The 13293-nt window shown below is 48.5% G+C and overlaps 1 protein-coding gene across 2 annotated transcripts; it reads right to left on the reverse strand.

Moving 5' to 3' along the window:
* Window positions 1-229: 229 nt before the first annotated feature.
* Window positions 230-9674, reverse strand: TRIM14 (tripartite motif containing 14). Of its 2 annotated transcripts, none has more exons than XM_051777499.1 (6): window positions 9333-9674; window positions 4911-5006; window positions 3801-4037; window positions 3057-3219; window positions 1994-2086; window positions 230-829 (listed from the first exon to the last, which is right to left on the reverse strand). In XM_051777499.1, the coding sequence occupies exons 1-6, from the start codon at window positions 9513-9515 to the stop codon at window positions 294-296; spliced, it is 1308 nt and encodes a 435-aa protein (XP_051633459.1). In that variant the 5' UTR covers window positions 9516-9674; the 3' UTR covers window positions 230-293. The 2 variants fall into 2 exon arrangements, with proteins under 2 accessions (XP_051633459.1, XP_051633461.1); XM_051777501.1 differs by having other exon boundaries at window positions 3804-4037; window positions 9333-9670.
* Window positions 9675-13293: the final 3619 nt, after the last annotated feature.

The following is a 13293-nucleotide window of genomic DNA, read 5'->3' on the forward strand; positions in this document are numbered from 1 at the left end:
AGCTGTAATATGCTTCTTTCAACTAGACTTTTTCCATTTTGCAAGTTGAAAAACATACAAAAATATTACATATGGCACTTTGGGTGGTACATCAACACCATTTATAAGAGCCAGATCACCTTCCCCCATTGACAGAGACGTTAAAAATTACAGTTGGTTTTCTTGAACTTACTGTTACCTTCTAAAAGCATCATAGTTACAACTTTCATACAGAGATTTAATTCATGCTAAAGTGGTTTTCACAGAAAAAGCATAAAATAGTAGGCTTTTTTTTTTTTTTTTTGCTTCATTCCTTATGGTAATTTGCATGTTCTAATGGACCCTTCCCAGAGTCTCAAGGCTGGATATACTGGTTCTGTGAACTTGCAGTGGAAGGTGTGCAAATGAGCCATTCCATCACTAACATTGTAGAATGAAAGGATTCCTGCTTCATAATCCAGAAAAATGCCAATGCGGTCAGGATCATCCTCTACCACGATGGGGATTCTCTCCCCCTTGTGAAATGCCCAGTATTCCAGTTCAAACTTCTTAAGGCACCAAGATGCTCTATTCCAGCCCAGCCGGCAGGTTTCAGAGTCTCCTTTCCTGCCAATGGAAGGGTAGGCTGCGCCAATCCACCAGCCGGCTCCAGCATGAAGCAGGTCAACCTCCCAGTAATGGCTCCCAGAGAGGAATGCGTCTTTGCTTAGCACTTGCCATAATTTATCGAATCTCTGGGGACCACAGGGGTAAAATATCCTCCTCCAGCTGCAGCTTACTTCAAGACGGTCATCGGACAGTTTCAGTCTTGGGTGAATGCTGTCGTATTCCCAGGTTGGTGATCTTGCATCTGCGGCCAAAGCCATAAACATACTTACTACGTTTATCATGACCCTTGGAAGAACTCTGAGTTAAAAAACGCCTGTAAAGAAGCCCACAGCCAGCAGTGTCTTAGGACAGAGACAGAGCCAGAAATCCCACTGTCCCAGGGGCACTGGGGCTGGAAAAGGCATGCCAGAGGGATCACAGCAGGGCACCAGTATTGCTGCCTCCACGCCTATGTAATCTGGGCTGTTCACAGTGATGGGGACCTCAGGCACAGCACCAACACTTCGTTACAGGGTTATGGCTCAGAGAATCAGGAAGCCTACAGGTCCAAGGACACTGGGTCTGGAAAGGGCGTTCCAGTCTAAATAAGGCAGGGTACCAACATTGCTGACTCCACACTTTTCACATCTGGGCCACCCCTTGTGATGGGGACATCAGCTGTAGCACCAAGATTCTCTTAGGGATAGAGTTCAGCAAGTTACAGAGCCTACATGCTCCGAGGATGCTGGGGCTGGAAAATTTATGCCAAGCATATCATGGCAGTGCACCAACATTGCTGCCTCCACACCTTTCTAATCTGGGCCACCAGGGTGATGGGGGCCTCAGCCACAGCACCAACCTGCCGTTAGGGTTAAGGTTAGGCTTCAGAGAGCCATGGAACCTACAGCTCCAGAGGCAATGGGGCTGGAAAAGGCATGCCAAGGGAATCACGGCAGGGCACCAACACTGATGCCTCCATAGCTTTCTGGTCTGGGTCACTCACGGTGATGGGATGAAGGGAAGCTGTATGCAGAGTGGCTACAGTCACTCAGCTTGTTCAGCTCGGAGAGGACACTGAGGGGAGACCTCACTGCAGTCTACAGCTTCCTCATGAGGGGAAGCAGAGAGGTAGGCACTGATCTCCTTTCTGGAGACCAGTGACAGGACCCAAAGGAGTGGTATGAAGCTGTGCCAGGTGAGGTTTAGGTTTAGGAAAAGGTTCTTCAGCCAGAGGGTGGCTGGGCACTGGAACAGGCTCCCCAGGAACTCGTCATAGCCCCAAGGCTGACAAAGTTCAAGAAGTGTTTGGACAATGATCTCAGGCACATGATGTGATTCCTGGGGTTGTCTGTGCAAGGCCAGGACCTCAGTGATCTTTGTGGGTTCCTTCCAACTTGAGATCTGAGGATTCTGTGACCATACTTACGTTTTAAGAAAAGCAACCGATCAACAGGAGTCATGGTTTTCAACACTGTTCCAGGTTCCTTCTTTGCAGTGGCGTTAAGGCTACTGAAAACATCTGGACAGAGATGAAAAGGGACAGTTCAGGGAGTCTGCTAGTTCTTCAACTTCCATTTTCCAACTTCATGGACAAACTCTGTTACTTTTTCTGGGGAAGGGCTACTCACTCTGTAGGCTTTCAATCTTATGCTCTTTGGATAGCACAGAGATGCTGGATTCCTGTGTTGCCAAAGAACTACACAACTGAGCACAACACCAAGTAATCACATCTGATTCCTTAAAAAGCAGCCCCTATCAGACGAGAGCAGTCAGGCAGCTGAAGACAGCTGCAGATGCTAACTACAGAGCACCTCCACGATGCTGTCTAGCAATCCTACACACAATCTGCAGTGGCCTTTCAGATCTGCTCTGACCATTTGCCCCAGCACCCTGCTATTTTGTTCTTGGCAATTCTCAGAAAAGGGATTATTAAAAGGTAGCTGGGTGAAATGTGATGGCCAGTGTTGCTCACTCAATGAGCAGCAGGGTTTTCCCATGGTTATGTGGCTTTGTGGTTCTGTGTCCCATTAGGAAACTCCTCCCTTAATCATGACAAAGGTCACTTAAGGATGAAATACTAGCTCAAAGACAAAAGTAATTCTAAATAGAACACGTTAGCTCACCTTTAGAGTACCAAAAAGCACAGAACTTTTTCTGACTGAGGCAGAAAGATCACTGGGTACATCAATTAGAAAAAGCTTTCAAATTTTACAGGTAGCCAATGTTCAGTGCCAGAGCACTCAGACCCAACAGTAACTGAAAGGAGAGAATACATATATTGTGCAGGTATGACGGTCTGCAAAGAAGTAAACTGTATTGAAATAACTGCACAGAACTGGAGGAAAAAAGCATCAGACAAACAAAAGACTGACTGAAGCACTGCTGTTTTCTCCAGCTGATTTGGTAAAAGTCCTGTTCTTACTTGCAAACCACACTTTATTTACAAAGAGAGCAGATGAAAGCAAAATTCAGAGCACTCTCCCAGATACCTTCTTTAAGCCGGGCTTCTAGTGGTTTCTGTAGAATGGACTGAAGAACTCTGAAGAAGTGCTTATAATGGTTAAGTATGTGTTCAAATGAGAGAGGTATTGGATGCCACTGTTCTCTCAGGTGCCTGGATTCCTTCATTTCCTTCTCGATTTCTATGTACTTCTGAGGGCAGAAAGCCAAATTCTCCAATTAGCAGAGACAGTGACATGAAAGGACTCTTCCCTCCCAGCTCCCCCACAAGGCAGAGCAAGGACAGCTCCATCACTAGGTAAACCTATGGGCCATAACAGGCAAGCTTTGTTGTGTTCAGACTGCCTATTAGCTCATTAGCCTGCCCATTACTTCTCCTGGCAGTGGAGCCAGGGGCCACCCCAGAGATGGAGAACCCAGCAGTCATGGTTTAAAACAGCTCCCAATAGGGCTGCCTTTCCTCAGATCTTCGTATGACACCGGACAAGGAAAGACCTGATACAGCATTTGTCTTCAAGATCAAGAGACACATCTCTCTATTCCATATATGCTTAAAATTAACATGGATTTCGTACAGATCTGAAACCAATGCCATAGCAGGAACACCTAACAAAAATCAGGTAACAAACTGGTTCACGAAAACACCAACACAAAGAAAATTAAAAAGCAGTTAGAAAGATGCTGCTTACACACAGAAGGATCTACAGAAGAGATCACTAGAGCAGTTTATCAAGGACTGTGAGGGTAAGAGGCAGAACGAGACCATACAATACCACCTCCAGCAACTGAATAGGATCACTGTCCTGTTGTATTTGTCTGATCCGACACGAGAAGGTCTCTAGGGCTGCAAGCTGTTCTTGACAGGACTCCAGCTGCTGAGCATGTGCTTCTAGGGCTTGCTGAGTCTTTTCATCAATGAAGTTTTCTGCCAGACTCTCTTCTTCCCGAAGAAGTAACTGGAGCTCGGTCACTTTTTCTGACAGCTGCCGTTTGATCATATTGGCATGTGCCTGTAGATGAAGCAGAAGAGTGTCTCCCCACACTCACCAGACCATAAACATTTCAGATATTTCTCTCAGGCTTTCAACATTGCCTTTTGGTTCAATTTTACTGACTTTTCTGCATCTCTTCGTTAGCATGTGTCTACCCCTTAAGGGAGGGCAGACAGGATTTACCTGCTGATGTCTGGATGGAAAAGCTTGAGGGAAGATTCTAAGATGCCTATTTATGCAGAGAGTGCTGTTTTCAGCTGGAATTTACAGGATCAGGTACTAAGTGCAACAAGAGGCAGACCTGGTCCTTCAGTACCAAGACTCTGACCTCTTTCAAAGCAAGCTAGAGACAAGGAGCTGCTAAAAAGAGAAAGCCTCCAAAACAAAGTGACATCAAACCTCTAGAGCTCCCTCCAGATCTTACTGATACTTCTGTGATAGAGCTGCTTAGAGATGCTTCTTAGGGCAAAAGCCATTTCATGGTCTATAAACGAGGTGCAGTTTAGCATACATTCCCATTCTTAAGACAGAATCAATAGAGCTGTTCTTGTGTTTACTCAAACTCTCAGTAATGCAGCTCAGTGCAATGTAACATACATCAGTGAAGCCAGAATAACATAGGCAGCTCGGGCTATCTGCTATTCCTCTGCACAAAAACTTCAACATTGTTCTTCCAGAGATGTTCAGCTGATCAGGGAATGAGGACCAGGTCTTTGGAGACTCTTTCCCTCTTCTCTCCCTTTGATAGTGTGATATATTGTGATGCACACAGGGATATACACTCTTTTCCTGAGAAGCAGTAGGTGTCTGGGTCTTTAGATAAGTACAGAGAAAACAAAATGTCTCTCCTTGGAATATGACCATCCAGTGGGGAAGGAAACCACACTTTACCTTCACATCATTCACAGCCTGCTCTACGCTCCTTCTGTTACCAGCTTCTTGCTCTTTTCTCTCTTCTAGATCCTTCAAGCACAATGCCATGAGTTCCTACAAAGCAATGAAACAAAATAAAACACTGCTTCACAACAAGATCTGTAAAAATCAGAAATCAGTATCCAGCTTGTTTTCCATATAGGGGAGTATATCACCAAAATACTGAGTTTATGAGGCTTATTGGGGCCAGTACAGTGATGATCCATAAGGATTTCAACATTTCACCTGGTGGTTATAGAGGTAAAATTTGGAGAGGTCTCCAAATTAGTACCACCTTCCTAAGGAACAGGGAAACCTATGGTGAAAAATACATTTTCATCTTTAAATCTATGGTGCTGTGCATTTAAAGACTACATGCTAATGCACTTAGCAGCTGAAGGGCAGCTAACCAAGTACTTTTATTCAGTGGATCAGTGGAAGGCTCCATCTAGAGTCAAACTCCAGTGAAATTTCAGGATGCTTCCCAAAAAGACCAGTCAGATATACCCCACTATCACTTCAGTGACGCTGCAGTCTGAATGCCTACAACAGCAAATATTATCACTTGGCTGGTGATCACACCATCTGTGATACTTGTGGTGTGCCCAGCACAGCATTGTTCACGTTCTGCTACATCCAGCCCCACTTTCTCACTCACAGCCCTCTGAAAATGGCTGTCCTCTGTCCAGCAGGCTGCAGTCTTGGTGCACCTGCTGGTTCATTTTTGTCATCAGTACCATAAAAGATCCAGGCAATGCTGCCCCGTGCCCCTCAGTGCACTAGTGTTAAAACAGAGCCTCTCAGTAAATACCAGAAAATGTAGCTCCAGCTGTACCTGTTGTCAGTGTCCTGTTCTGCAGCTGGGACCCACTCAAGAGCATCTGCCTGCCCATGTACCAGCTCACTGCAACATCTCCAGGGCAGCACAGCATTTAAACTCTGAAGGGTTGACAAACTGAGCTTCATGAAGTGTTGCTTCATCATCAGCATGTTGCATTTCTGACATGTGCCTCCTTAGAAAACACATGCAGTTTGTCATTTGATTACAACAGAGTCAGAAGAAGATGGGCTCCCAGCAGAAGTCAGAAACTCTGCATCTAGAAGGCCCTTGGCACAGACACATCCATGCAAGCAGATAAATGTTCTTGCATAGAGCAAGACACTTCAGTTATGCTATCCATTCCAGCCACAGTTTTCCAGTCTTGTTTCTGAAGAACCAGAAGAATTCTGCATCACTTGAAGATTCTACTTGGTATCCGCCTGCTTTAGTTTATTTTGCAGCCTAGACCTCATTCCCTTCACCAAAGACTGACAAAGACCATAGAGCAAAACCCAGTCTTCCTTCTCTGCAATTAAAACACAGGGCACTCACTCCCTCACAAAAGTGACCATATGCAAATACTTATGCCAACCCCAAGCATTTCTGGTTAAGCATTACTTTCTTTATAGAGGTAAATGAAAGAGCTGCTTTTTAGCAATTGACACACTGCCAGGCAACCCATGTCATTCACCCTAAGGATTCAACTCCAAAAACATTCCTTTACGGATTGCCTGGATGCCTTAAGTCATTCAAGTGAAAACACTGTAAAAGCAAGGATTTCTGAGAGATGAGACTCCTAGCTCCAGTCAGGCTCACAGGACACATACCAAGTGCAAAGAATGCTGATCCTATATCCTGCACTCAGGAGGACGGGGAGAGTCCTTCCAGATGATTTTACACAGCCTTAGATCCAGGGATGAAGCAGCTGATGGACCTCACACAATGGTTCTCATCTCTTCTTAGCACTCACAGCTAGGATTTGCTAAAAGCAGGGTGGAAGAAGGGTTGCCCAGCTGATGTCATATCACAAGGGCTGTACAGAGCTAACTGCTCCCAGCAAACAAAATTACTAGCCAAAATACTATCTCTTAGTCTACAACTACTGATAGTTTTTGCCTGAAATCTCTGCAGCCCTAAGCCAGTAGATATCAGCAGATCCTTCCTAGGGGCAGAGTGTTTCCACGGGGAACACAAGTTTCCACACTGCTCAGTTCCTAATTTGGCACAGAGGTAACTCTTTATCAACAGCACGTGCTCCCCTGGGTCCATCAGGGAACCAGCACAACTTGTAGCTTCGTACACTTTACCCTGGCTTAAATCAGGTTGCCACAGCACAACACCTGCATCCACACAACTGCCCGGGTGTCATGAAGGGAATGCAAACACTGTAGTGAGTTCCCAGCTTCAAAAGGGATACTTTGGATGAAAGCACACCAGCAGGCAGGAAGAGTGCTCTGCATTGCTCAGACATCTTCAGTGGTTTTACCCCCGTGCTGCTGTTTACTTGCAGCTTAGTGCACTGCCCTCTACCCTTGTAATGCTGTCTAACATTAAGTGCAGTAAAACGCCAGAGGAGTTTAGCATGACCTGTGTATCTGCTCAAATCTGCATGAACTTCCAAGCAGGAAGTTCTGCAGGAGCTGTTTTTTCCTACAGTTTTCTGTAGGAAACCTCTTAGTAACATTGCTCCAAAATACCACAGGAGAGGGAAGGAGTTCTCTGAAATTACAGACAAAACAAACAAACAAAAAAGGGCAAAAAAATCACTCACATACCTCAAACCTCTGGTGTTACAACTTTTTAAGCCTCCCAAGCTTAGCATCACAGCATGCAGGCCTCAGCAAGCCCCCTGGTAGGCTCTCCAGAGTAAAACAAAGCACAAGCAAGAAGTATTGGGCAAGCCTGAAAAGCCTCCTGGGGATATTCAATGGACTGCTACAGTGGGGTGGAGAAAAAAGGCTTAGGGAAGAACCCCCAGTCTGATTGTTAATTTTCCTCACAGGAGCTCATGTGGTGCTGTGTTTCAGATGTGACTATACTGTGAGTGCACAAAAGGCTGCGAGGGGATGCAAGCAGGCAGATGACCCGTACTAACCAAAGAGATGTTCCATGCCATATAGTGACAGAAATAAAACTGGAAGGGAGGGGTGGTTAGGTGGGTTAGCCATCTTTTGGTAGGGAAGTGTCTAGGTATTGATCTACACACGGGAGGTGGTGAGCGACCACCTTTGCATCTCTTTTCTTCTGTTCCGTTTCTCTTTTCCTCCACTTCTCCTTCACATATTTAACTATTTTTATGCCATGAATTTTCTTGGGTTTAGACTTCATTTCCTCTTCCTCTGTCTCTCTTGCTCCCACTGGGCAAGGGAGGGGAGTAAGCAGGCAGCTGTGTTGTGCTTAGCTGCTACTGGTTAACCCACAACCACCCCTGCTCCCCATCCCCCAGGATTATCAGAGAACAGGTACCGTGCGTGGGTAGTAACTGTGGTCTAGCAAGCTACAGTGGTGGGGGGAAATGATAAACAGAAATGGCCTTTCCCCTTCCCCTGTGGCAGCTATGTTTCTGTCAAAGGTGCTTCCAGCCTAGCAATAAAAACAAGTTCCCCAGGGCACCCAAGTTCCATGGATTGCACATATAAGGTCTGCAAAGAAAATGCTCAGACACCAAGCCAAAGTCAGAGGATAAAATGGTGCTGCATGTGACCTAACAGTCAATCTCACTTCCTCCTCCACTGATTTATACACCTGTTACGTGGGTGCTTGGGTGCGACTGGTTAACTCTTTCCCTCCTGTGCATGTCCCTGTGCAGTGGCAGCAGCCTGACTCCTGTCCAGAAGGGATTTACAAAGCACTTGTCGAAGTAAGGGAAGTACAGAAACTTTGTTATGCCAGCCAGCACAGCCTACAAAACCGATGTGACAGCAAACCCTGAGCTCCACAAGCTGTCCATAAGGCAAGCAAAGAAAGGCTAAAAGCTGAAGATACTTGACCTACTGCTGTTGCACTGCGCTGATACTCACAGCTGCCACCACCTCAACCCTGGCAAAAGAAATCCCAGCTGCACAAGCACCAGAAACGAAGGGGAAAACGGCACGACATACAACCAAATCGGGAAGGTCCCTGCTCCCGCTGCCGGCTGACACCCCCGTCCACCCGCCCCGCAGGCGCTGGCCGCGCCGCAACCCTGCCCGATGCAACACTGTCCGCTTCAACCCTGCCCTCCGCAACCCTGCCCTCCGCAAACCTGCCCGCTTCAAACCTCCCCGCTGCCACCCTGCCCTCCGCAAACCTGTCCGCTTCAACCCTGCCCTCCGCAACCCTGCCCTCCGCACCCCTGCCCTCCGCAAACCTGTCCGCTTCAACCCTGCCCTCCGCAACCCTGCCCGATGCAACACTGCCCGCTTCAACCCTGCCCTCCGCAACCCTGCCCTCCGCAAACCTGTCCGCTTCAACCCTGCCCTCCGCACCCTGCCCTCCGCAACCCTGCCCTCCGCACCCCTGCCCTCCGCAAACCCCCCTCCGCACCCCTGCCCTCCGCACCCCTGCCCTCCGCAAGCCCCCCGCCGCACCCCCGCCCTCACCTGCGTGCGGCGGACGGCCTGGGGCAGGAGGCAGGCGCGGTGCCCGCGGTGCGCGCCCAGCGCCGGGCACAGGGCGCACACGCAGCGCCCGCAGTCCTCGCAGAACAGCTCCAGCGGCCGCCCCGCGTGGGCACCGCACACCCGCGCCCCCGGGGCCGCGGCCCACGGGCCCCCCTGCGCCATCGCGGGGGAGCGGCGGGAGGGTGGAGGGTGCGGAGCGGCCGCCGCTGTCCCGCCGCGCCCCTCGCCCTCCGAAGGGGCCGGCCCGCGTCCCTCCCCGCCGGGGGATCGAGCCGCGATGCGGCCGCGGGTGCCGAGCAGTCAGTGCCCGCAGGAGCTGCCCGTGGGAGCGGCGGAGGCGGTGCCGCGGGACCTGCCTCCGTCCCGACTGTTTCGTGGGGTTTCGGGGGGGGGGGGGATGGGAGTCAGCGTTACAGCCGAGCAAAAAACACTTATCTGATACAAAAATGGAAAACAAACAGTCACCAGGGCTTCCCCCCATCCCCACCTCCCCCGTTTTCTGTTTCTCAATTACAGTCGTGTGCTCCGTAATGTCTCATTTGTAGAAATCGAACCGAAGTGCTCACGCTCTTACGGAGTTTGCATACCTACTTTCGTTGGCCAAAACTCTCAAGACACATTCAACCAAATGCATACGGGTTTTTCAATCTGCTTTCTTCTTTCTGGGAATAAAACAGTAGAGGATATTGACCCGCACGCAGGAAAAAAAAAAAAAAAAAAAAAAGGTGTGGAAAAATAGGAAGAGATTTTAAAAATAAGCATTTTTGTGAAATATTTGGCGCATTAATATATATGTATTAATAAATGAGAATGTGGAGCATTGAGAAGCAAGGCAGTCCTCCTGAAAGCAGGCAGAATCCCTTGCTTGTGAAAGTGCTGATATAATCAAGGATTCAGAAAGTGCTTTGTAAGAAAGTCAGGGATTTTCTCAAAAAGTGCTTCATAAGGCCCCCATGCTAGAGTTACAGAAGAATTGTTGGGGATATCTGGAGGTCGTTCAGTCTCATCCCACACAAAAAAGAAAAATGAGTAAAGGTGAGAATTTCACAGCCCATTTGGGACCCTGTTCTGGTGTTTGACCATCCTCACAGAGCAAACCTTTCACAGTATCAATCAACATTTTTCTCATTATGACATGTAGTTTCACTGTGCCTTTCCAAGGAGATCTTCAGCCTCATGTTCCCAATCTACTCCCATAAGGGAGCTGAAGACAGCACTGAGTTCTCTGATGGAGGCTGAACAAAGTCCAGTTCCTTCCACGCCTTTGTGGAAATGTTAAGCTTAAGCTCCATTGCTGTCTTGGTGCCTTCTGGAGGAGGGTTTGCTTAATGGACTCAACGTGAGTCTTGACCGGGGGAGTGTGTGTTAAGTAAATTTTCCTTTCTGACCATTCAGGAGCACTCTGGCAGTCACACTCCCACCACCAGAGACTGTCACTGCTGGAACCAAAGTCCCTTCACAGTGGGTGACTCCCTACACATACCACTATCACACTATCCTGTAAGGTTTCCTTACAGGATCAATCCTGGATTTCCCATTGCAGAGCCTCAGATCTCTAGATCCCTAAAGTGACTTATTCCTGGTGCAGTAACACAGTAAGAGCTTGAGCAGCTGTCTTGGAGGAGGGACCCTGAACAAATATCTGGGGGTTCATACCCTCACAGTCTGAGCGTGCAACAGTCTGGGATCTTCCTGCTGAGTCCTCGGCTCCTGCTGTGTCTGAGTGTCTGGTCACCTTGCTGGCACCACAGGTCCCTGTGCCATTTGTTGTGCAAAGGGTCAGTGCCAGTTCCTGGACTCTTGCCTGGGGCTCCCACCCAGAGCTCAACCTGCAGCTCCCACTGCAGCTGCACACTGAGCTACCTGCACCGAATGCATTCCACAGAAGTCCTCCCTTTGTTTTGATTGACCACGCTTGCTAATATGTTAGAAGGGAAAAAGAAAGCTTTCACAACATTTTTCCACTTCCCTTACATACAGCATTACTACAAATAACAGAATTAAGGCTAACAAGATTGTCACAGGGCAGAAATTGTTATCAAGACAACATCACGAAAGATTGTCGAAAGTCTGTTATTGACAAATTGGTTAATCATTCACTACATGCTTGATATGAGACTGGTGGATTTAGTCTCCCTAACCCAAAATTTTAACAGCAGAATAAGAACACAGTAAGGCAGTATATGCTCCCCCCCATTTAGGTTCATATTTGGATTTTTGTGAGAACATCTTGATTAACACTTCATGCCCATGTACTTGTATATCAGACCGGGTTGGGCTAATGCACATAACAGGAACAGAGAGTGAACTCCTTCATATGGTGTCTTGTGCATTCTGCAGAGACATGTTTTGTCTGTGTACCAATTGCCTCACAAAGAAATCGTAGGAGATGGGCTGTTCACCTTGAAGACCTGCTGGGGATATGGGTACAGCCCGGTGCAGAATGACACCCCACATGGCCATGGGCTGGTGAGAGCTCGTGGGGTGCTGTCAGAGCTCTCCTCAGGGCTCCTGGTGGCTTCTCTGTGATGGGTTATGTCACCGCACCAGGCGCCCCACGGCACCCGTCTCTGCCACTCTGGATTCAGGGTCTGAGCCCAGCTCCTGACTCTGGAATGGCACTTGCCTGTCTCTTTATAACCTACTGACCCGTGTTCAGCTGCTGCTGATGGTGCACTGGGCAGGAATTACATCAGTTCTGCATCTGCTGTGGGCCTTTGCCACACTTCATTCCCCTTACACAGCCCCTGGTTTGCAGCAGTTCTAAGTCTGCCGCTGGATGTTGGCTGAGGTTGGGTACCAGCCCAGTCCCGTGGAACCTCACCAAGGCCAGCCGTGGCTGCTCCTGTCACAGGAGCCCTCCGGACTCCAGTGCTGGATGCAGACCAAAAGGGCAGGGAGCAGAGTGGGGAGGGGTGGTGGTGAGCAGCAACAGTGCCTGACACAGGCTGGGGCGACCCATGGGGATGGCCCATGTGTTCAGAATCACTGCCTGGCCCAGCTTCATGCCCCAGCCCTTAGAGCCAGTCCTTATCCCCAGGTCATGGGTAGAGCCAGTCCTTATCCCCAGGTCCCATCAGCTATTCCAAGGTGCAAGTATTTACAGTTCAGTTTCTCCCAGTTTTACACAACCTCAGCCAAGGGCATCTCCCTTTCCATGCCGGGTTCATTTTCCATCATTTCAAATGCTAAGAGGGGCTCCAAATGCCCTGTGTCACACAAGAGACTTGAGCTTTCATCACCACCTTGCATCTTACAAGGGACTCTATATCTCCCCTATCTGGTCCTTACACTGGTCAGGCTGCACATCCGTACTCAACCCCCCACCAGTAATTTCACCATATCTGTGCAAAATGCTGCACCAACAGCAACAGGGAGACACAAATCTACCCTTATGATTTATACAGAATCTGCTCAGGGAATTTTAACATTCACCCTTTGGTTCTTTTCTGTACCAGTGATCCCAGGTGAACTCACCCAAGTGTCCGCAGTTGGATGTTTGGGGAAGGGGGGCTTCAAAGGTGGTGGCCTGGGGTTCCATCTGGGTTACCAAATGTTAGGGAAACTTCCATTTCTGGAAGTCTGACCATTCCAGGAGCACTCTGGCAGTCACACGCCAACCACAAGAGACTGGGACTGAAGCCTCTTCACAGCAGGTGGCTGCAGTGAGCCCTTGGCTGACCGAGATTGACCCCAGGTTTCTCATAGCACCATCCCAGACCTCTGGTTGCTTTAAGTAATTTAGTCATTGTGCAGCAATAAAATAACAGCTACAGCTTGAGCTGGTTGCCTGAGGAGGGTTCCAGAACAAAGGATTACCAGGCTTTTATACACTCATAGTCTATGTGCACCAAAGTCTGGGGTCTTCCTACCTCCTGTGGTCTCTCACAGTGGCTGGGCCACAGGTCCCTGTGCCCTTTGTTGTGTAAAGGGTCAGCAC

The sequence above is a fragment of the Manacus candei genome, unplaced genomic scaffold (assembly GCF_025592945.1).
Source record: "Manacus candei isolate 608988 ecotype Guabito, Panama unplaced genomic scaffold, ASM2559294v1 h1tg000010l, whole genome shotgun sequence".
NCBI lineage: Eukaryota > Metazoa > Chordata > Aves > Passeriformes > Pipridae > Manacus > Manacus candei.

Coding starts and splice junctions, on each gene's coding strand:
- TRIM14 (XM_051777499.1), bottom strand. CDS start 9,515: ATGGCGCAGGGGGGCCCGTGGGCCGCGGCCCCGGGGGCGCGGGTGTGC. Junction 4,038..4,910: donor AGGCTGTGAATGATGTGAAG/GTAAAGTGTGGT, acceptor CTTCATCTACAG/GCACATGCCAATATGATCAA. Junction 830..1,993: donor TCGGTTGCTTTTCTTAAAAC/GTAAGTATGGTC, acceptor CTTTGGCCGCAG/ATGCAAGATCACCAACCTGG.